At 32.0% G+C, this 26,189-nt stretch overlaps 1 protein-coding gene across 5 annotated transcripts in view; it reads right to left on the reverse strand.

Moving 5' to 3' along the window:
• Positions 1-26,189, reverse strand: part of Grik2 (glutamate ionotropic receptor kainate type subunit 2) — a 639,398-nt gene that overhangs the window by 36,473 nt on the left and 576,736 nt on the right. For all 5 annotated transcript variants that reach the window (XM_005335886.4, XM_005335885.4, XM_005335887.4 and 2 more), the window contains one exon: positions 6,568-6,793. In XM_005335886.4, the coding sequence (XP_005335943.1) occupies positions 6,568-6,793 (226 nt within the window). The remainder of the gene's footprint in view (positions 1-6,567; positions 6,794-26,189) is intronic.

Genomic DNA, 26,189 nt, shown 5'->3' on the forward strand with positions numbered 1-26,189 from the left:
AAATACTATAGTTTTATTTCATGTTTTGAAAGACTAAATTAATATTAAGTGATTTTTGAAGTCATATTTTTAGAAATGTGAAATTGAAAATCATAACTTACTGCCTGAAACTTTTTTTCTCTAACATAAATAAGGGAGAGAAGTGTGAAATGTTTGTTTCTAGATCATACTACTTTGAAAAGTTATATGAGCAAGGACTCATACATAATGTACAGAGTCTAAAAATCCATTTTGATTTCATATTATGCTTAGAAATAGCATATAATTCACTGAAGTTAAGAATTTAATGTTATCAAATAAAAAGGAAGAAAATACGTTATCTGAAAACAGAAATAAAAATATATTTCCATTATTGTAAGTGAATGATTTTAATATTTATTTATTTGATCTTAAAATATTGTTTCATTAACAATTAGGACTAAGGCAAATTATATTTTAAATGTAGTAAAGACATTTTAGTAGAAACAAAATAATTTATAAAATCAAAATCAATGTTATTTGACAATGAAAATAAATAAAAATGGAAAGAGAAACTTTGGTATATATAAACAATGGAACATTACTCAGCAATAAAACAAACAAACAAAAATTTGGCATTTGCAGGTAAATGGATGGAGCTAGAGAATATAATACTGAGTGAAATAAGTCATTCCAAAAAAACAAAGGTCAAATGTTTTTTTTGATATGAGGATGCTGATTCACAATGGTAATGGGGGTCAGGGAGGAGCATGGGAGGAATAGAGGAACTTTAGATAGGGCAAAGGGGAGGGAGGAGAATATAGGAGGCAAGGGGGTAGGAATGATGGTGGAATGATAGACATCATAACCGTAAATACATATATGAAGACACGAAAATACTTTGTACACTCAATGACTTGAAAAATTGTGCTCAATATTTGTAATATGAAATAAATTGCATTCTGCCACCATATATAACAAATTGGAATAAATCAATAATTGAATAATAATAAAAAGAAAAACATTTTAAAAGGACTAGGGTTGTGGCTCAGTATGCAAATATTCTTCTTGATCATAATTGTCATGTCAAAGTACTCTTCTAATCTTTTCAATTTTTTAATATGCTTTATACAGAAATTCCAGCAAGTTGCTTATGAAAGAAGTTTATCCATGAGCTGTTATCTAATTTTTTAAATTTTATTTTAATGAAAATATTAATATACTACATATCACATTACAGTAATCAATATGATGCAAAAAGTGATCTTATCTAGAACTATAATTCAAACTGATTTCTAGGATTGTTTTCATATAAGTGACCTTGCCACTGTCAATGAATATATTTTATAATAATTAACTTGTCTTCAGCAGGGCAGTCAAGAGTTAACTGATAAAGAGGAAATTGTCTACATCCTCACACTTTAGAATACTCTTGGTGGCTTATCTATAAGATAAGCTTAAAGTTAGAAGAAATAGATATTACATATACTGTAACTAGTATTTCCTCTAATTAAAAAAGTTACATTAAAATATTTATGTATACATCAACATTTTTAACTGCTTCAGATTTTATTTACTAAAATAAGCTTACACTTCTTAAGGTGTCTGCAATAGGGAGTTCTCAAAAATTATTAATTGTATGGTTCCAACAAATTATAACAGAAGACTCCCTCAGAACTGATTTCATCATTTATATTTCTTTTTGAAATAGTCTCCACATTTAAAACATCCTAGGGAGTTTTTGAGATTTTTATTAATGTATTATTTTTACTTACTTTTGGCAAGCATTCCCTCAGAGCAAGACAATATGATAGCATCCTGGTATATTGGCATACTGCATTTACATATAAGAATGAAAACAGATGAAACATTCAAGTCTAACATTTCATCTTAGGTATAAGTCAAAATTCTTTACTTGAAAAATTTTGATGAGTGCTATTATGTACTTCTAAGTAGTGAAAATATCTGAGATATATGCAAATGTTCTCACACATACTCCCTGAAACTTACTCTCCTTACTAAATTTATTTTTGAATTTTCGAATAATTGAGTTTTGCAATTAAACTGAATTACTCAAGTTTCTTTGATGAGGTCATCACATTTAATAGTGTAATATGTCATGTTTAACTAAAAGTACTTTATTTCCTCTGTTTATAAATCTTGTTGCAGTACCATATTTCCAGACATGATATTTGTTCATTCAGCAAATAATGATTGAGGACCACAGATTGTGGATATTTATAAAACAATGGCAACACCACTCCTCACAGATATAATGAGGCTGGGAATGTAGACTAGTGACAGAATTCTTACCTTGCAAACACAAAGCCTGGAGTTCAATCCAGAAGGAGAAGGAGAAGGAGAAGAAGAAGAATCCATTACAATAAAATTTGGGAAGTTATTCTAAGTTTAGCTTTTATAGGGTCTTCTGATAGTACAACTCTATTATTTTACTAGTTAAAGAAAAGGAACCTAGTTTGGTGTAGTGGAGTAGGTGTCTAGGCCTAACTACCTTGGTAGCTGAAGGAGAGGATCACTAGAGCCAAGGAGTTCAGGTCCATCCTAAGGAACAAAGGGAGAATGAGTCTTCTTTTAAAACAAAAGGAACCTAGAATTCAAAAATTTTAAATGACTTTTCCAAGAAGACAGTGACAAATCTAAATCCAGAACATCAGAGGTGCAAAAATTCTCAATAAAATTCTGGTAAATTGCTTTCAAAAACATATTAAAAAGAGTGCATCATGATTAAGTGGGGTTCATCCCAGGGGTACAAGTTTGGTTCAACATAAGAAAATCAATAAATGTAATTCATCACTTCAATAGACTTAAAGATAAAAGTCATATGATCATTTAAATAGATGCAGAAAAAGCATTTGATAAAATACAACACCCTCTCATGTTCAGAACACTAGAAAAACTATCTATGCTAAGCCCATGGCCAGACAACATTATTCTAAATGGAGATAAATTGGAAAATTGGAGGCATTCCCTCTAAGAACTGGAACAAGATAGGGAAGCCCTCTCTCACTACTCCTATTCAACATAGTCCTTGAAATTCTAGGCAAGAGAAATTAGACAGAGAAAAGAAATTAAGGGAATTCAAGTAGGAAAAGAAAAACTCAAAACTATCACTATTTGCTGAGGACACGATTCTATCATAGAGGATACAAGAAACTCCACCAGAAAACATCTAGAATTAATAAATGAATTCAGCAAAGTAGCATGATATAAAGTCAACACCCATAAATCAAACACATTTCTATGTATCAGTGATGAACCTTCAGAAAGAGAAGTTAGGAAAACTCCCCCATTCACAATAGCCTCAAAATGAATAAATTAATTAAATACTGGAGAATCAATCTAACTAAAGAGGTGAAAAACCTATACAATGAAAATTAAAGAGCATTAAAGAAAGTCATTGGAGAAGACCGTAGAAGATGGAATATCAGAATACTGAATGGTACACAGTGATACTACTAGCACATTCCAAGACTCCTGAGTATGCACTAACAAGTATGTTGCACATCACAAATTCTAAATAAATAATATAGTAACTTAAAATTTCTGGGCTTACTATATAATTTTTACTCAAGGAAAGGATTTTTTCTAGACCTAACTATGGAAATGTCACAGTTTGAATACTCCATGAACACACAATGGGGCCAATAATTCTCAATAAGAATTTAATTTAGCACATTTTGAAAAATAACTTCCCCAAACCATAATTGTGAAAAATCTACAAATTTTTATGTCAACATATATTAAAATTAATTGTCATACTTTTAAATTAATATCTAAACCTAGCATAATAAGGACACATCTTTGGGATGTCTTTCCCTAGCACACACAAAAAGGAATAATTTTCATGGAGAATTAAATCACTATCATATTGTCAATTATCACCTTGCACTAGCTAGTCTAAACATGTTAAAGATAAAATAGTCCTCCTTCAAAATAGTTTTCATAATTTAAAGTTCTAAACAATTATTGGTAAGCTCTTATTAAACTTCAAATTAGTATATAAGTATTTCTTATTCTTTCATAAACATTGCATTATGTTTGAAAATTAGATGGGAAAATTCCCATAATAATGTTGAACCCCCAGTACATGGGGGCTCAGATACACTTGCATGTTTGGCAATAGGAAGTCAAGACTTATTTTTCATGGCTGCTTTTTTGTTTGTTGTTGTTTTGTTTGTTTCTTCTTTTTTGTTCCATGGATTGAACCCAGGAGCACTTAATCACTGAGCCACATTCTCAGCCCTTTTTATTTTTAATTTTTTTCTGTCTTGAGACAGGGTCTTGCTAAGTTGCATGAGGCCTCACTAAATTGCTGAAGATGGCTTTGAACTTGCAATAGTCCTGCCTCAGCCTCCTGAACTACTGGGATTACCAGTATGTACTGCCATGCCTAGTATTTTTTTTTTTTCCTAAAGTGACTGTGCAATCACTTTTGAATCCTGAAGACATCTGTAGTATTACATGAATTAGTGTCTTGAAATTTTCTCAGGTCCATTTCATACTACTTTGAGCCATAATGAATTTCAGAAGATTTAATATTAATTTTTTGGTGAGGTCAATATGGTGCAATTTTTGGACCTCCCAGGCACTTGAAAGTTACTATAAAAGACCCTAAAGGAGCAAAGATGTGGATAATATTTTAAATTTGGAGATTCATTATAAAATGATATTTTGATAAGTATTTGAGCAACATTCTATTCTGCATATCTGCTGGTTCAAGTGAAAGAAACTTTTCCAAATTAAAAGTAATAGAATTATGAGTGAAGATATACCAAAAAAAGGCTAAAATACTTACATAAACATACAATAATTTATTTTTAAAAAGCCATCAAAAACTTGTAGAAGCTAGAGCTTAAAATATGTTATTTACTTCTTGTGATAGGCTAATGAGTATGTTTTTTCCTTTTTCTTTCAAAAACACACTGATGAAATTAAAATATGCTGAACATTATATTTTGGTTTTGTACAATGAGTTTCTTGTTGATGCTGTAACAAATTAACCATAAACTTAGTTGCTTAAAACAAAACACATTTTATCATTTCACAGTTATGAAGAAATCTTAAAATTGATGTCTCTGTAGGGCTACGTTTTTTCTATGTCATCTGGGAAAAAAAAATCTGCTTCCTTGCCTTTTCCAAATTCTAAAGGTCAACTGCATTCTTGACTTATGGCACCCTGTTCAAGGCCAACAGTAGGCATTTTATCTTTCTATTATATTTCTTCTGCCTCTCTTCTTTATCTCTTCTTCTTTTCTGTTTTTTTTTAGTTGTTGATGGATATTTATTTATTTATTTATTTTTATGTGGCACTGAGGATGGAACCCAGTACCTCACACATGCTAGGCAAGCACTCTACCACTGTGCTGCAACCCCAGCCCTCTCTTCTTTTATAATCTCATTTAACTGAGACTCTACACTCCTGCCTACCTCTTATAAGGAATCTTGTGATTACATTGCACCTAACTGGCTAATCAGGATGATCTCTCAATTTCTAAATCCTTAATTCAATAACAGCTACAGAGTTCTTTTACCATTTAAGTAATATGTCCATAGGGTCTGGGGATGAGAACATGGACATCTTTGGGCAACCATTATTCTGCCTCACATGGATACATGTACTGTAATATTGTATTTATTTACTTATTTATTTATAACAAAATATATGCTCATATATTTTATTTTGGTAGGAAAAACTTATATATGTAGACAGAGATTTATATATGTAAATATTTATATATGTTTGCAAATATATATTTGTATATGAAATTTAATTTTTTTTAATGAATCAGGATCTTGCCTGGGCTGTTCTTGAACTTGTGGACTCAAAACAATTCTCCTATCTCAGTCTCCTGAGTAGTTCACACATCACAGGCATGTGCCACCATACCTGACTTAAAAATTTTTATTCTTTTATTTCATTTTATTATTATGAATGAAAAATACTTCATCATGTGTAACAGGGGATGTTAAAACAATTATCTTTGATGTTAAACATTCTTGGTATTTCACTGATAAAAAAAATCTGCTGGAAAAATGAGAAATTATACTCCATTTATGTATAATATATCAAAGTGCATAAAAGTATTGTACTGTTATGTATAACTAATTAGAACAAATATTTTTTTTAAAAAATCTGCTATTTGAACCTTCTTTTAAGTGAAACAACGTAGTAATTCATAGGAACCATTTTTGTCTTATTCTTTTAGTTAACTCTAAGTAAAATAATGGTCATAAGCCTCGATTTTGAAAGAAATTGTTTCAAAAACCTTGTTTGATTCATAAAACTTTTTCAAAAATGCAAGATTGAGAACAAAAGGTTCTTTAGGAGCAAGGTGTGGCTACTATAACAATGTTACAGTAATAATGGCTATAGAGCATTTGATAGGATTTATTTTTCTTATTTACTTACCATTTTGAAGCATAGATCCAAATTGTGATGCTACTTTTATGCAGTAAAAAAATTGACAAGACACAATCAGTAAAAACAAAATTCTTCATTGCATAAGCGGAGGCCCTATTCTCCCTCACCCCCTTTTCCTAGCAGCTAAGATTAATGAAGAAAAATCAAGTGGTTGACATACAACCTACCCATGGGAGTGCCAACACCATAACCTTTGGAGTCTATGAGGCCTCCAATCTGTGTCAGGTTACAATTCCGCTGGGTAACAAACTCAATGGTTGTTGACTCCATTAGGAAAGCATAGTCAGAGGTCAGAACTCGCTGGATCCCTTCTTCATTGCTCTTCACCAGAACAGACTGCCTCCTGCTACTCATGAAGGCCCACATTTTGTCATATGTGGAGATTTTTGATTTCTGGGGGAAAATAAAATGTACTTCAATGATAAGAAAGATATCTCTTAGTTTTCATGTGATCTTACAATATTCAGACACAGTGACTACATTTAATTTACTCATACCACCCAATTATTATATTAACACTCACAGAAATAGCTAACATCTAATAAAATCAAAATAAATATTAAAAGGTTTCTCATAGAAATTCCTCATCACATTTCCAGGTATAATAAGTATTCCTTTAACAAACACGTTGAAATGTCTTGCTATTTTAAAAATTCAAGTTAGCAAATCATAAGTAACAAATCAAAGAAAAAAAAGATCAATAAGTATATTTTATGCTTCCATATTTCATAAGTAACTTATGTGTGTCATTTTATTTTTCAACATTATTATAACATCAAATTTAGAAGAGACAAAAACTGGACATGAATTGACAGACTGCAAGAATTTTTGTTTTTCACCAATCTGCTTTAGTATAACACAGATGTCACATTGACCTCCAAGGATACACAAAGGTATAGATTGAAGAGACAAGGAGAATTTCTTAGAAATAAGGTTACAAATAAGGATGACTCCATTTCCACTGAGACATAATCTGGCCACCACAGAATCTCTTTTATTCTGCCTAAAAACAAACAAAAATCTATCACTCAGGCCTACTAACTAACTAAAAATCCCTGGACCAATAAAATTGAATAGATTTATAACCAACTGAAAATTCTCAGTAGGGCTTCGCTGGAATTTCATTATTAATGGAAAGAAATGAGTTTTGTTCAGAAGCTCTAGTAAAGCATAAACATGAAAAAGGTTAGCATCTGCTTATTGAAAGTTCAACTCTGAAAATCTATCCTTATTCAATTCTTATACAAATACAAAAATAAAATACTACTGATGTTATAAACACCAAGGAGGTGTTCATCACACTGGTTGCATTGTCCATAAAAATGTCAAGCCTTTTTTGAACAAATAGATATGCAATTATTTTCAGAGTTCAAGTGTGCTTTCATTTCTATGTGTGGAAAGTCATCTAAGTTATTTTAGCACTATAACCATGAAAAGGAAGGCACACAACAATACTAAAAAAAAAAAAATCATGCCACTATTTCAGTGATGAGATCAGAAGAAACCACTCATAATTTATTGGAAAAAAAATAAAGCTACAACAAGTATTTTATAAAAAAAATTTTAAAAAGACAGCATTAGGACTAAAAGAGGATTAGAAAAGAAAATATTTGCTCTTTATTGAACTCTAAAACAGGCTAAAAATGAATGGCTTAACATCTGAAAGGATGCAGTTAAAGCCCCTGGCATAAGATTGACAAGAATCCATGTTTGAGAAACAATGCTCTTGTGTTGCTTCAAGGAAAATAATGAGATATTGAGAATAGAAATGGTAAATATGAATAATATTAAGGTTATGATGAAATTCTTATTTAGATCATTGTGATCAATAATGAGATTTTCAGCTTCATTTGTCTTTTCAAATAGGTATCAGAATGAAGATGATGAATATGGCTAGCACAAGTTCATTTTCTTTAGACAATAAAGTATTTTTCTCCTAATATTTTGGATTGAGTGAGGTCTAAAGGCAAAAATAAAATAAAAATTAGAGCTCTGCACATTGAAAGGGTAATATATAAAGAAATAAAATGGACACAGTTTTCTATTTAGTGACTGATAGGAGATAAACAAAATTCTACAAATTATATTACACAAAAATTTTATAATTAAAGATTCACATTCATTATTTGACAATTTTTAAAGTAACATTTTCAAAGGATAATGATAGTTTGATATCATAACATGGTATCCCTGAAACCAAAATCAGGTAAAAGTTTAAGAAAGCATATAAGTTATTTTTAACATATATTGCCTACAAAATTGCCTACTTTATCTCCTTTGTTTTGGTTATAAGAACATCAGCAACAAATGCAATTTGTTATTTTATTTTCATTTTATGGTATACTTAATCCATTGATAATATCTTTGAAATAACGTGGAAGACTAGCATTTTCATTCCAAATAAAAGGGAAACATAGTGATTACAATGTCACTAATCATCAAATAGCATCAGAAGCACCGTATTGCCTAAACACCATTTACACAACATAAACAATTTAAAGAAGGTATTTAAATTATATATGGCTACATGAATGCATTCATTCTGAAATTTTGGTAGTCATGTGGAAAATACATCCAAACTTTTTAGTTCAAATGAATACCAACAAACTAGTTTCAAGTTTTTTTTTATTTTTGAAACATATAATCTAAAATATTAAAATTTCATTTGCAAAATAACACTTTTACAAATCTTTTTTTTTCATTTAAAATTATTAAAATATTTTACTAGAGAGATTTTTTTTTCACTTCTCTGAGCATTTCCCAGAAAGCACTATCTATACTTGTTCTTAAACTAGTAATTTCTACTTTCCATTGTTACTTCATCATCTCTTATTAATTGTTTATTTTCAAGGATCTATTGTCTGTAAATTTTTTTGTAGTTTCTTTTATCTTCCTTCCTGTCTGAAGAATATATACATATATATATTTTTTTTCCTTATTCTTAACATTGCCAAATAAGTGGATAGAAAAGTCACTCAAATTGGTTTGTTTCTCCTAATAAAAATAAAGAGGCAATTTAAGAAATCTGATGATCTTCTGGTCACAAGCTAGACACTGAGTATGTAGAGGTATCCTTCTAACATGATGTCTCTGTGGTTTGTTCACTGGTTCAACTATAGTTTTTAATTTAACCCATTTACTTATTTTAATTGCCCAACCCTAGCTATAAAACACAACTCTGTGCAGAAATAACATAGAGGATAGGATTACAAGCAGCCACTTCCTTTGCAGACTGGGATGTGCTTGTGTGTGTACATGCATGTTGTACATGTGTGCCAGGTAACTGCTTTAGAACTCTATGAGTGGGTTCAAGATACTAGAAAGAGGAAGTATTAGAATTTCAAGGATGGCTGTTTTCTGACTTGTATTATTCTACAGGTTGTGTTAAATGAAATAAACACTTCCAGTTTTGTATCACATAACCTCTCTTGCACAAAGATTAATCATATTTGTATGATCCACAATCATCTTCCCCAGACATTTTATATGAATCAAAGAAATATTCTGAAATTCAGATCTATTAAGTTATTTGTCTGTTACCTATTTTCACAGAAACTTGGAAAAGGGAACTAATTCTTAACATCTTTCATCAATTCTACTTCTATTACTTTTAATAATAAAAGGTTTACAGTGAATCATAGGGTAATGAACAAAAGTCTGCATAGCATGAATTTTACTGAAAACCTTACATTTTTTTCTAAGGCAGTATTTTTTTTATTAATTCACATCAATTGTATAGAATCATGAGTTTCCTTGTGGTATGTTTATGCCTGCATATAACATTTTATCATTTCTGTTACCTCAATTAATCCCCTTAAGGTCCCCTCACTCCTCCTCCTGACACCAGTCCTCTTCTCTAATAGTTTCCCTTCACCTATCTTGTCTTTTCTCCAGTTTCCACATATGAGAGAAAACAAATGATACTTGTTTTACTGAATCTAACTTATTTCTTTTAACATGATGAACTCTAATTCTTTACATTTAAAGATGACTTATAAGATACTATATATATAGTATCTTATAAGTATATATCTTTGGTATATATATATATATATATATATATATATATATATATATATATATACCAAATATAAAGTTTAGAGTGTTTTATTCTCTATAAAGCTGACTGCTCATAAATAGTTGATTACTTTCACTTATGTAACAGTTAACATAAATTCAGAGGAGAGTAGGGCTGAATCAGAAGTAATGATTACTACTTCTACAGCTCCTATTAAATTAATATATGCTTTTATGCAAGCTACTTAATCTCTCCAATTCCAAGTCATATAGTACTCAAATGATACCTGCCAGACTCACAGGGTAATTTTGAAGATTAAATAACACAACATATGTAAACATACTGTGCAGCAGTAAAGTGTTTCGCAAATTTAAATATTTTTATAACAAGAATATAATACTGACAAATCTTTTTGTATTGTTTGTCTAAAAAAATTGCAAAGGGTCTCACGGTTAGACTTCAATGGAGAATGCCAAGGCGCAGGTTCATATCCTGGTTGGGGAACACTTGTTTTTTACTAGTAAAAACATTTTAAAAAAAATTACTAGCAACTCTGACAAAGGGTAAATACATACACACTCTCTCTTATGGCACAAAACTAAGATGAAACAGATTAGGAAAAGTTGTAATAGAAATATAATTTAGACAACTATAATGTAAGTGGATGAAATGTTATTGACCAACCAACTTTTAGAATTCAGTATCTACCCCCAACACAAAGTTTCAAAGATTGGTCAGAATGAACATGAATCAAACAGAAGTAGACTTTACTGGAAAGACACTTTAAAACAGTTCATGCATTAGAGCCTGTTTATGAGTAGCATGGTGACTGTGCCATCCTACCAAGCAAGAAGTCCAGAGATCCAGAATATACTGGACACAGTTGAGCCAGAGGAGGCCATATTGAAACCAGAAATAAAAATTGAAATCTTAAATGGTATTAGACCATTGAGGCCTGTCTTGGGCCCTAGAGGTTCTCCAGAAGAATAATAGGCATTTTTCAGGCAAAATAGAACAGCTCTAGATATGAAGTATTATCAATAATAATAATACTGACTATAATAGAACTTGCCACCAGATTATTCTAAATTATTTATAAATACTAAATCATTTATATTTTATAAGAATTCTATTGAGTAGACATTTTTGCCTCATTTTACAAATGAAAAAATCAAAACAAAGATGCCAATGATTTGCCAAAACCCACATTCTTACTTAGTGGCCAAACCATAATTCAAACAGGGTAATGGTAGCTTCAGGGTGCATATTCTTGAATAGTGCACTACCTTACTCTACCAAAACACACATACAGTGGGTTTCACAAGTGAAAGACCCACTACATACCTCAGAATACAGCTCAGTCTCAGTTTTTCAGTCTTGAGTAAAAACCCAGGTTTGCAGTTACCCTTTTCAAATCTATACAATGGGATCAAATAGCTAAGAATAATAATTAATTTAGCAAAACCCCAAGCAATTTAGTTAGACTCTGTTTTTTATAAAATAAATAAATAAAAGGAAAATAATAAATTTGAAGAGAGCCTTTAACATGAAATATAAAGGTCAAAAAAGGGGGAGGGAGTTTAAATGTATTTAGAGAATGATATTAAATGTGAAACCAAAAAACGGATTATATTGAAAGAAACCACACTCAAAGAAAAATAATATTAAAATCTGATAGAAAAATAGAAATCTCAAGTGAAGTACTGCAAGGTGGGTTTGAAGAAAATTGATAGAATAGAATACAATTTAAATATCAGAAAGAAAGAAGAAAGTAAAAGGAAGAGCTATTTAAAGAGTCATTCTGAGATGGAAGACATTGAGAATATTCTTGCTAGGCATGATGATGCACTCCTGTAATCCTAGTAACTCAGGAGACAGAGGTAGGAAGTTCCCAAGTTCAAGGCCAGCTCAGTAATTTAGCAAAACCCCAAGCAATTTAGTTAGACCCTGTTTAAAAATAATAAATAAATAAAAGGAAAAGAAAAAAGGCTGGGTGTGTGCATCAGTGGTTAAGTACCCCTAGGTTCAATCATTGATACCCAAAATAATAATAATAATAATAATAATAGTGATAATAAATAATATTCAGACTGAGAGAAAGCACTTAAGAGATGCTACCCAAGGGGGAAAGGAAGATGGTGGAGCAGAGCAAGATGGTAATCCCAACCCCTTGATAGCACAGAAAGAAAGGAGAAAAGGAACATCTGACAGGAGAGGTAGGTGAGAGAATACATGCTCTAAGACCCAATATTTGACAGCCTGAAACCTGAAGAGCCTTGAGGTTAATTACTAGAGCAAGGGGAAAAAAAGGGCAGAGCTTCCTAACCTTTAACTCAAACCAGGATGGGGTGAGGGAGAAGAGTTAACAGAGAGAGGGAGAGTTCAAGTGTAAGTTCACTCACTTAAAACAGCTGGGAAGCAAAGCAGACTAAATAAAAATGTGACAGGAGCAGGGGTGTCATTGAAGAAGATCAAGCAATTTAACCCAAATTTTGGACAGAAAGCTATGTTGGGCATGACAGCCATTTCAGGGAGACCAGGGCTGGCCAGTATTCAGAGAAGAAATTAAATCAACACAGCATTTCCCCACCTTCAGATAGCAACAAGTATAACCACAGCCAACACCCTGTAGTGGGAAATCTCAATAATCTGCCTAGAAGGAACCTGTAAAGGAAAGTCACTAAAGCAGAAGGTCACTATAGTTCCTTCCCCTCACCACAAACAAGTAGAGTGGAGCAGACCCATTTAGTAAGTGCTCCCTTTACCCAGAACACTGCACAGCCTCCACCAGAAGCCTGAGTAGACAGAGCAGATGCCCACAATTCCAAATGGTAGGAAGTACAAGTGTATAACTAGGTGGCAAAGCATTCTTGGTTCCTGGCAGTGGAGGAGGACAACGTTTGTGATATGTAGCCATGATATGTGGGGGTTTGGAAAGAGGTGGGATTTCTGTATAAGGTCTGGACATTAGAGAGGGAAAGTGCTTATGATTCATGGATGCAGCTAGTAGGAGTTTAGATAAGGATGGGGTGGCTGCCTCTGTCCCAGCTATCAAACTGAAGCAGAAGCTGCAGTTCACAACCTTAAGTAGCAGGAGCTAGAACCAGGATAACTGGATGAGTCTCTTTCCTAAAAGTAGGGGCAGTACCCTGGTGATCTGTGTCCATCAGTGAGAAGCCTTCTGTACCATAGACCACACACAGAGAAGCCACACCCACAAAGCCTATGCTTGCAGACAACCACCATGCTACATGCCAATTTGAAGGGGACCTGTGGAAGAGAACAGGTATGTGGTGACCTGTGGCAGTCAGAGTGACAGCCCAGAGCCAGGCACAGTATTGATGTAGAAAATAGACACAATACCACACACTCTAAGCTTCCAGCCTCTCTCCCCTGGGCTGACATATATGATAACTACTTTGTGGGAAGTCTATAGCAACCAGGTAAGTGGTTCCTGTGCCCCAGCACCTGTGGGGGAAGCCAAAGGTAAAGAGTGATGGACATCTTCTAAAGATCCAAAGTTCCAATAAAATCCAAACCAAGACTCAATAAGAATTTTCTTCATCTTGGCATGTTTTACTAAAAATAGCTCTAACATCAACTTTGATCACATAAATATAATTTTTCATTTTTATTTGATAGTTGTTACCCTAGTATTTAATATTGTGCCCTTGAATCATTTGATTGCATTTCTTTTAATGTTTAAAATCATTATCATTAATGAGTTTTTGATTATCATTAAGCAGACTCATTCTCTACATTTTTGTTTTCCTAGCTCAGGTTTACACTTGCTTCTCACACACCCTCTTTCCCCTCTTACATTACTGCTATGGTTCAAATTCACCACCCCCATGTAGCTTTTTATTCTTTTAAACTTTGTGTGTATTATTATGTTCTGTCTTTTTTTTCTTATTTTTCTCATTTTGCCCATTTCTCCTCTTCTTTTCAGCCACTATATGATGTTGTAAATTTTACAGTATTTAGTAACTAATTTTTCAACCCGTTTCAGAACATTATTACAAGTTTATCACTGATTAGAGGAAATGTGGAGAACAGTATGAATAAGTTTTTTTTTCTGTTTGTTTGTTTGTTTGTTTTTCTAAGGTTGGATACACATGGCTTTGATTATAATCAGGAGGATTCAGTGTCTTCTCTCAAAGTGGTGCTGATTCTGGAAATAGCAAAGGACACAAAATGAGTGAAAATATCAGGATCTGATATTTGCCCAATCTGAGCCTCTTAAGAAAAAGAAGCACACAAAATAGTCCTTTGCATAAAGGAAGAAGTGATGATCATTCCAATAGATGATAGACATACAATCAGTAAAAGAATAAGGAAATAAATAAATAAGGAAATAAATAGTCCACAACATTTCAACAACTGACCCTGTGGACACCACAGTGGAGGAAATGTTGGATAAAAAAATTTAGAAAGTTCATAGCTAAAATGTTCAATGATATAAAAAGATGTATGGAATAAACTTAGAAAGAAAAGACAGGAAGTAAACAATTATTTCAACAAAGAGAGATTCTCAAAAAGACCCAAATAGTATCTGGAAATAAAAGAATTAATAAATCAAGAATTCAATGCAAAGCTTCACCAATAGAATATTTTGAAGATAGATTTTCAAGTCTTAAAGATAAAGTAAATATTTAAATTAAAGTCAACACTAAAGAAAAGTTCTTAATGTTCAAGAAATCTGGTATGACATTAGGAGTCCAAATTTGAGAAACATTGGGATATAAAAAGGGTCAAATATATTAACAAAAGAAATTCACAAAATCTTCAATGAAATAATATTTTAAAACTTTCCAAATCTTAGGAATGAGATGGAAATCCAAATACAAGATGCATGTAGGACTCCAAATGGGCAAGATTTTCAAAAATTCTCTATAAGACACATTATATTCAAAATGGCTAATGTGCAGAATAAGGATAGAATTTTAAAAGCAAAACAAACAAACAAAAACACAGGTCACATTTGTAGATAAACCAATTTGGATTTCAACTGATTTCTCAACCTAGACCATAAGAGCCAGGAGAGTTTGGAATAATATACACCGAGACCAAAAAAAAAAACAGGTGTCAAACAAGGTCACTATATCCAAAAAAATTATCCTTCAGAATTAAAAAAAGAAATGAAGATTTCATGATAAGCAGAAACTAAAAAATTCATAACCACTAAGCCTGCACTATAAAACATACTTAATGAAATATTTCGTGTAGATGAAATAAAAAAAAAATGAAAAACAGCATAGAAATGAATTATACTGGAAGAATAGTCAATTAAAAGAGAATTAAGTCTGAATTAAGTTTTAGCTATATATCAGAATGGCAGGAATGAAAATCATGTAATATAAATTTTCTAAACACTAAAATTAAGAGATATGGATTGAAAATCGTATTTTAAAAAACCCAACCATATGTTATTTACAAAAGTCTCACCTTAGATACAAAGATATCCACAGACTTAAGGTCAAAGGATGCAAAAATAGAAAGTAAAAGCAACCAGGGGTAGCTACTCTCTTATTAGACAAACTAGACTTTGAGCAAAAATAAATCAAAAGAGACAAAGAAGGTCACTTCATAGCAGTTAAGGGAATCAACTAACAAGACAAAATGATTGAAAATATTTATGCCCCAAACAATGTTGCATGCATGTACATAAAACAAATGTTTCTCATTATAAACAATCAAATAGATATCACTACAAAAATATTGGGTGATTTCAACACAACCTCTCAACTTTAATGAGGTCATCCAGACATAAATTAAGTAGAGTCTTCAGAACTAAAAAATACTATTCATGAAATGGAACTAACACAAATCTACAGAATATTTCATCTATTGACAACTGAGTTCACGAGTTCACCTTCGTCTAAGCAGCACATGGAACATTCCCTAAGATGGACCACATAGTAGGGCATAAAGTATATATTAGCAAATACGAAACAAAAAGGAGTAATTTCTTGTATCCTATCAGATCATAATGGAGTGAAATAAGAAATCAACAATAAGATGAAAAACAGAAACCATTCCAATACCTGGAGATTAAATAATACACTTTAAAATGAGAAATGAATTTCAAATAATTTAGTGGAGAAATAGAAAATTCTTATAAACAAATGAGAATAGTGATATCATATATCAAAATCTCTGGGACATTATAACAGCAGAGGAATGTATACATTATTAAGTTCTTATATTAAATACATAGAAATATACCAAATAAACAATCTAACATTCCTCCTCAAGGCCCTAGGGGAAAAAAAAGGAATAAACTAATATCCAAATCAAAAGAACACAGGAATTAATTGAAATCAATGAAATCAAGAATAAAAACAATACAAAGGATACAAAGGATCAGTGAAAGAATTGGTTCTTTGACAAAATAAATAAGATTGATAAGCCCTTAGTCAAATTAAGAAAACTAGAAAGAAGGCCATAAATAACAAAATAACATGAAAAATAAAAGTAACTATCATCACAGACACTATTGAAATCCAGAGGATTTGAAACTTCATACTTCAATATGCCAGAAATCTTAACATACTGATACATTTCTAGAGTGATATGACTTACCTATATATCTCAAAAAACTTAATAGGAAAATAATAATAACAATAATAATCTCATCAGTAAATGGGCAAAATAACTAAACAGACTATTCTCAAAGAAGAAATAAAAATGGCCAATAAATATGTGAAAAAATGTTTAACTCCTCTGGCAATCAGAGAAATGCAGACCAAAACTACATTGAAATTTCATACCACTCCAGTCAGAATGACAATTATCAAGAATAGAAATTAAAATAAATGTTGGCAAGGATGCGGGGAAAAGTTACACTTACTAGTTGGGTACAAATTAATACAACCACTCTAGAAAGCAGTATGGAGAGTCCTCAAAACCTAGGCATGAAATCACCAAATAATCCAGTTATCCTACTCCTCAAGTCTATTTTCAAAAGATCTAAAATTAGCATACTATAAGGGATGCAGCAAAATTCACAATCTACGTGTCTGTTAGCAGAAAAATAGAAAAAGAAAATGTGGTAAATATAAAATATATAAAATGGAGCTTTACTCAGCCATAGAGTTGAATGAAATTATTTATGGCATTTTCTAGCAAACAGAACTGGAGAACATCATGTAAGTAAAAAAAGCCAGACCCACAAAGTCAAAAGTCAGATGTTTTCTCTTTTCTCTCATATGTAGAAGCTAGACCAAAATAAGGAACAACAAAAAAAAAAAAAAAAAGAAGAAAGAAAAAAGAAAAAAGAAAAGCAAAGAAAAAAGAAAGAAAAGGTAGAGGATATCATGAAAATAAAAGCAAGATCAATGGATTAAAGAGCATTTGAGGGAAAAGGAGGAGGTATGCAAAAAGGGAAGAAAAGAAGAGTTGTATCAATCTGATTGACTTTCCTACGTACATATATGAATATACCACAGCAAATTTTACCTTTATGCATATCCACAATTTAATCATTAAACAAACAAACAAAAAAAAGAAAATAAGAAAGAAAGAAGAAGGGAGATGACACCCTGGACATAAATTTGATGGGTTATATAATAGAAGGAGATACTCTGGCAGGGACACCAGAGTTAAGAAGATAGTGTTAGAAAAATGACAGAAAAATGAATTAGGGTGACCACAATGGCCTTAAGGTTTTCCTCGACTTTCTAAATATTAGACAAGCTCTTAACTGCCTCAAAGTACCAGATCTCAGGCTGGTCCTAGTCTTTACATAATTCAGAGGGTCTTATAGTCTAAGTCTTTCTTCGGTCTTTTCTCAGATCATTTATTTTAGCAATTTTGTAGTTATAAATTCTTTGTCCCTTTGAGATGTAAATATTTTTGAAAGCTCCTCAGTGTTACCACCCAGGATTTCTTTCTCAAGTGTCTGAGGAGTCATCTTTTAAGAAAATGTACTCATCAAGGTAAAAACATCTCTGTTTTCCAGTCTCTGCAGAATGATAGAGGCTATTCACTGGGTGCCTTCATTCAAATTGTAAAACTATCTTCTGTTGAACACAGGAGAAGTTTATTTTATTTTTTTGAATAGGCCATTTACCAAACACAGATTGTTATTATCCCCCAACCCCATCCAGATCTAAAAATTTTCCCACTCATACTAAAATATCTCATCCTCACCTTAAACTCTCTCCAGAGTTGCAGCAGAGTTGGGCCTCTTTTTCCCTTACTGGTATAGTTTTGAATATAGTGCTTACCTGTTTAACTTTTGCCAGTTGAATTTTTGTTTCATGGGGCAAATATGTTCTTATATGTAAAATATATTTACTGAATTACGTTGAAGATTTAGGCAAAATTATTATCAATACTAACTAGGTTCCAGGCATCACAAGTACTTAACAAGCAAGAACACACAGATACTTACCATTATCATAGGAAAAGTGAGAATTGAAAGTGCATTTGAAGCTGACTGGAGATGAGTGATGGAATCAAACTTACATTTCAAAGAGAATTTGTAGAGAATGGACCCGTAGTGGCAAAGGTGGATGTAGCTTAAGACTGTTTAAGAGCATGTGGCTTCAGTCCAGATAAGTAGCAATACTTGCCCCAAAAGATAGGAAATCTTTAGAAATCCAAGGGACATTTATGGTGTGCCTGTGCCACCTCCCCCACCCACCACCAATACATAAGTCAGTTTTTGTAACACAGACAGCAGAAAAGTTTTAGATTAAGTGAACCTGTGTTCTGTGGTTTAAACTTGAGTTTTTCTGAGAGAGAAAGCTAAAAGAAGGGTAAGTCTGGGGAGAGAGAGATCATAAGTTATGAATTTGAAGTGCTTGAGGAATATCCAAATGGATCTGTCATGTGAACTTAGTTATATAAGGCTGAAGTTCAATGGCAAAGTCAGAACTTTTTGAATTCATGTTAGAAACAGATAACAAAATAGTAGATGGAAGAGAAAAAAATAGAGGAAAAAATGAATCCTAATATACAATCTTGTGGAATTTTGAATTTCAATGGCTTGAGTAAAAGGCAAAGTCTGCACATCAGACATAAAAAAGTGAACACAGATGAGTGAAAAAAAACTGAGAACTATAGTGCTACAAAAATCAAGGTAAGAGGAAGTTCAGTGAGGCACCCATCACTTAAAGTGATTTTGCTGAAACAAAAAAACAAATCCAAAACAAAACTCAAAGAGAACTTTGAATTTGGTAATAGAGGACTCCTTGGTTATTAAGAGTGAATAGAGCCAAATATTGTGAGCATGCCTATGATTCTAGTGACTGAAGAGACTGAGGCAGGAAGATGGAGGATCTTACAATTGAGGCCAGACTGGGAAACTCACAAGACCCTGTCTCATAAGAAAAAAAAAAAAAAAAAGGATGAGAGCATAGCTCAGTGATAGAAGGCCCAGGGTTCAATCCTTATGCTCATTTGCCCAAACAAAATAGTATTTTGAGGTAAGTGAAGCACTTAGAAGTCACATTGAAGTGAATTCAGGAAGGATTTGAATAATCAGTATTGATGCCAGGAAGTGCAAAGAAAAAATCAAAAATAAGACTTTGAAGAAGAGGAGATCAAGACCAGTAGAGAGAATATTTTCGTTCAACTAAGATTTTCAGATTGAAGAGATTTGAACATATTTAAATGCCAATGGGGAGACAGCTCAAAAGAAGGATTTAAAATGTCAGATAAAGAGAAAAATCAATAACACAAAATTCCTTTGACTAACATCTTCCTTTTTCCCTCTCCACCCCATCCCTGGTAACCACCATTCTACTCCCTGCCCCCATAAGAATGACTTTTCTATCCCACATACAAGTGGGATCAAATAGTATTTGTCTTTCTGTCCTGGGCATATGTCATTTAGCATGGTGACTACAGTTATACTGTAGCTGTACTGTATTGCATACTTAAAATTTGCTAATTAGATCTTAAATGTTCCTTACCAGGAAAAAATACAAAAAATATGGATATGTTTTCATTAGTTTGATTATACTCATCACTTTTCCATGTAGAAATACATGTAATTTTTATTTATCAATTTTACCCCAATAAAGCTAGAAAAATCACATGGATTTCCTAATAATGTGGGTTTCATCAGCAGAATGACTAAGATTTTAAAATATTCAACTGACTTGACCTTTGATTTCAAAATGTTTATTTTAAACACACATAATATTATACACTTTCTTTTAAAAAATATATATATTTTTTTAGCTGTAGTTGGACACAATATCTTTATTTTACTTATTTTTGTATGTGGTGCTGAGGATGGAACCCGGGGCCTCACACATGCTAGGTGAGCGCTCTACCACTGAGTCACAATCCTAGCCCCATAATATTATACTTTCACTGTAAGAAAATAAGAAGCCTCAGATATATTTATTTTTAATCAAATAGAACCTTGTTGCACATTCTTAAGATGGACTGTAGGATCTTGAAGATTAAAGTCAATAAATCGATGGAGGCTGCACAAGTTAAATATAAAAAATAAAAATGCATTTATGATTCACGAGGAGGTAATTAAAATGAAGTTAATAATCAAATACTTTTATGTTGAATGTAAAAGCCATGTACAAAATGACCTTGTCAAAAAAAAAAGATATAATAAGTTTTGGAATGACTCTGGCATGTTGAAACAACCACTTGCAGTATGTTTTACTCAATTTCTTGTAACTGTGGTTAGATTCATTCAAGGAATCAGCAGCTGATCACAGCCTAGGAATCAGATAAAATCACATGCAGGAACAAAGTGACTAAACTGTTGAAGGTCCTCTGTGACATGGAGAAATGAGGACAAAAACAAAACAGCAGGAAAGACTCAGGACACACAGACCCAGCCTGGCCTGCTCATTACTGAGTCTAAATTTATTAAGAAAGACTTTCCAGAAGAATGTATTATTTCATTCCAGAAGAATGAGACAGATACTAAGCTAAGCACATCATAAAATAATTTTCTGCACAGAAAGAATGAAGTTATGACAAATTACAGCATAATAGAGAAACTGATATACCAAGTGTAGTTAAGGAAAAGATACATTGAATTGCTTTGAATTACTAGGGGAAGATATAGTACATGTTGTTTTGCTCCTTTCCTTAAGAGATGAGAAAATGAAGGTTAGCCAGTTTTTTTTTAATTACCAGGTAAGATAGAATCTATCCTATGATTTTTTAATGGAATATTTGTAATTATATAAAAAATAACTTCTTCAGCAGAAATGAAAGGCAGTCCTAAAGAATATCTTTAAATTTATACTGTATATAAAGCTTTAGACAGATAAATTTATATCGTATCTAAGAGATGTTGCATAAAATACATTTGAAAGCACAGCAGTCTAAGGGAAAAGCATTTTAAAACATTTTATAAATAAAATCATCTATTTTCTCAGATTTTTTTCTCTCTCTCTTCTAGTCTTCCTTTTCTTAAATCTGTCTCATATTAATGGCATTTCTGTTACTCTAGATGGACTTGGGGTGTCAATGTTTAGCAGTGTTTATTTTATCAAAATGCTGAGGTTTGTAAGCTGATTTGGCTTTTGCTACATCAGCATGAAACCAATATAACCAGTTCATAAGACACTGTGTGCTTATAAAAGCAATTTTCATGGAGTAACATCAACAAAAATATAAAAGAAAACATTCTTGTCAAGAATAAATAGCAAAAGAATAAGAAATGTTAACAGTATTGCCAAAATTTTTGTGCTACCTAAAGAATATGCAATCTAAATATATAGAGTCTTGTAAACATATATCTAATGATTAAAAATGTATACAAATATTAGTTTAATTTATGATGTAACTCTAAATAAGTTTTGCTATCTGAAAATTATTTTACTCTTTGAAAGTTTGGAATAATTAAGAGATTTTTAGAGAAAAAAACTTGAACATTTTACACAATTTTTGAACTAAGATATAGTATGAGAATGGTGTCTTGTAATTATATTTTTATCCTCTCTAAAATGTTTTATAAGCTTAAATAAGGTAGGGATATTCATGCCACTTGCATATGTCTCTTTTTCTCTTCTTGGGAGCAAAGTAGTCTACAAACCATTTTCTTTTTAAAGAATATTTTTAGCTTAAACAAAATCTTTGCTTTAGATACACAAGTGAAAATTTCAACTACTTGTTCTTTTTGCTTTCTGTCAAATACAAATTAAAACTAAGAAACCATCTTATGCTCATTGGTTCTACTTAATTATAAGCCTGTCAGACTGCCTACAATTGAAAGAAAATGCCATTATCAATATTTGATAGTAAGAATTTAGAATTAAGAAGTGTAACAGCATTGCCAAAAATTTTTTCTTTATGTATCAGAAGAAAGTTTGTCTCCATGAATGAAATGTACAATGAAATGTAAGTTTCATTGTGTTTTACATGTCATAACCACAAAGCATCAACAATACAGAGAGAATTGTGTACCTATTTTAATATGTATTATTATTCATAATATTTAAAGTGTTCACTTCAATTCAGGCTTGTTAAAAAATGAAGCAGGTGACCATGCATATTGACACATGCCTATAATCCCAGAGAGTCAGAAGGCTGAGGCAAGAGGATCGCAAGTTCAAGGCCAGCCTCAGCAATTTACCAAGTCCCTAAGCAACTTGGTGAGACCCTGTCTCAAAATAAAAATAAAAAGGACTATGGATGTAGCTCAGTGATAAATTGCCGGTAGGCTCAGTCTCCACTACCAAAACAAAACAAACAAACAAACAAAAACAGCAGCAAACACCCCAACTAGTTTCAAATAGTCTTAAAAATAATTTTTATTTGAAAGAACACATTTAATCACTTTTGGTCTAAAATCAAACAATCAGGAATAAATGTTTTGACTATTATATCATACATATGGCAGAATTAGTTGAAATTTAGTGCATAAATGAATATGGAAAAATTACTAAAAGGAGAGAGGACAATTTCTGATCAATTTTTCATAATTACCAAGATAAATTTAGTACTCTTTGGCACTTAATCAATTCATTATTTTTAATCAATTTCCTATGGTCAATTTTGTTCTAAATATTAGATATTTGGTACTGTAATAGTATTTCTTATTTTACTATGGAGAGGTTTAATATGTATTTAATATGCAATAATTTTTAATATGTGGTTTGAGAAGAGCCCATACCAAAGTCCCCTTGGTAAAGGAGAATTTGGCTGAGATTTTCATTTTAATTTTTTATTACAGTAAATAAATTACCAACAATACTAGAACATATGTGCTAGGTAACAACAGCTGAGCCCTATCTGGACTCATCTGACCTTGGTCACTAGGAAATTAGAATTAATTCAGGAAAACAGGACTGAAGCCATATGTGGTTCATATCAGAGGTGAATCTGAGTCTAGTGCAGTGATCTGAAAAGCATTTGGTTGTTAGCAAACCTGTCAGTCCTTGGAATAATTTTGGCAGTTCTATCTCAAAGCATCTGCAGTCTCTTAAAACAGGATATTTGAAGGCAAGGACAATGAAATAGAAATTCTCTTCTCAGTGTTACTATGAATTAATAGAGGAAAAAAAGAGAGCAGCTCAACTGAGCATAATATGACAGCCATCATGTTTAAAATCATTTGGTGCAGTTAATGACAATTTTTGTTTTATAGGTGGCTGAAACAGTATTTGATAGTTTACTCTGCACCACTCAGAATCCCTCATAATGAGTCACCTGGTTACTGCATTTTATTTTTTAAATGAGACATCACTAAACTTTTCTGCACAAACATTACCTTTCTAATAAATAATAACAATCAACAATATATTTTACTGCCATGTGATCAAATGAAAATACAATTAAGAAATTTCATTTCACTGGGCTGAAGCAGGAACTTAAAAGCTCCACAATTTCTCAGGCATATGTAATAAAAAGTTTCCTTGCTAAAATCATAGAAATGTCATGAAGAATAAATGAGTAAATTCTTTTAAAGTCATTTTGATAAACCATCAAGATCTCTTAGGAAGCTAAATTTATTCTTTTCAAGTTTATCTAGTTAATATTCAGAGAAAGATAATGACTATACGTTATGATTGTAACATATATACAATATGTTTTTATATATTACTTTATATTTACAATAATTTGTAATGTTTTAGGAATATGAAAACAAGCTACTTCTTTCTTTTTTTTCCTATAATGGGATTCCATCAGTCTAATAGGCAAATTAGCAAATGCACCCTGAGCCCTTGCTGAGGGACGGTGTTTAATTAACATGACTTACAATGTCAGGCCTTTCCAGGCAAACAGGCTCAGAGGCACAAAAATTTTATGCTAAATTTGAGCTCATTCCATTCAATAATTCACTTACTTACTTATTCATTCCCTTATTCTTCTATTCTGGTATTTGTTGAAAACCAGGTTGTTATACAGACCTTGACAGGCACTGTACATGCAGAGATGAACCAAAAGCAAAGTATGGCTACTTTCCTGGCAAAACTTAAATTCTCATGTCAATTCCTTTTGCTACAGTCTTATATTTATTTTCTGTATGCTACACAATTTTTACAGTATTGTAGTACCCATTTGTTTCTCTTTGGCAATGAAATAGTAAATATTTAACATTGACCCTCTGGAATAGTGTGTGTGTGTGTGTGTGTGTGTTTGTGTGTGTGTGTTTGTGTGTGTGTGTGTGTATGTGTGTGTGTGGTGGGGTGGTTCTAATTGGTGGTATTGGATTTTATTTGCTTTATTTTTATCAGTTGTATTTGCTGACTTTACTCTCACTGTTGCTGATTTCAAGGTAGGATCTTGGTTGTATGTATAACTAGCAAATCTTTATGTATTTATAATCAAATTATAGAATTTCTTAAAGTCAGTAGGAACTAGCTGAAGAGTACAACAACTTCACCTTCATCAAAAGTCCTGAGAAACTTCTCATTTGTTCAAAAATCAACTCCATGGGCTGGGGATGTGGCTCAAGCGGTAGAGTGCTCTCCTGGTATGTGTGCGGCCCAGTGTTCGATCCTCAGCACCACATACAAACAAAGATGTTGTGCCCGCCAAAAACTAAAAATAAATATTTAGAAAATTCTCTCTCTCTCTCGCTCTCTCTCTCTTAAAAAAAAAAGATCAAAAATCAACTCCAACAGTGTTCATACTCATGCTTTAATAACCCAAATCCATTTCTTACAACACATTTTCAAACTAAGAATTATAACATGGTGTGATAACTACTACAACAAATGACATCAAGATGTAGCCTAAATTGATGAAGCCTGATATGACACAAAGACAGTAGAAGTAATTCCCACTTTTTAAAATAATCATTCCCAATTTTACTGTGTCTCTTACTCTTCTCTGTAAATGAAGTCCTCAACTCTGAATAGTAATGCCAAAAAAAAAAAAAAACCCACAAACAGTAACATTGCTCTATATTTGAAACTCTTTTAAAAAATATCATTTTTTTGCTCTGAGTCATTACTTCTCCAAGTGTTCTAAATTTCATCATAATATTTCAGGATAATAGGTATATGTATATATGCACATCATATACCCACACCTATATAACTGAAAACTTATATATATTAAAATAAACACAAAATAAATATTCATTTCTACTTTTCATGTATTCCCCTGTGGTGCTGATGATCAAAACCAGGGCTCAATCATGCTAGACAATCATGTTTTAAATAGTAAATAAATGACCTTATTTGGAATCTAGGGAGAAGAGATGGGGGATGAACCATTCTAATATTGCCACCATCCACTGGCTTGACAAGCCTAGCTGATCATAATAATAATGAATATGCATAAAGTAATTGCATCACTGATTACATGCGTCATTAATTTGGGGTACATTTAAAT

Source organism: Ictidomys tridecemlineatus, chromosome 8 (genome assembly GCF_052094955.1).
Source record: "Ictidomys tridecemlineatus isolate mIctTri1 chromosome 8, mIctTri1.hap1, whole genome shotgun sequence".
NCBI classification, from domain to species: Eukaryota; Metazoa; Chordata; class Mammalia; order Rodentia; family Sciuridae; genus Ictidomys; species Ictidomys tridecemlineatus.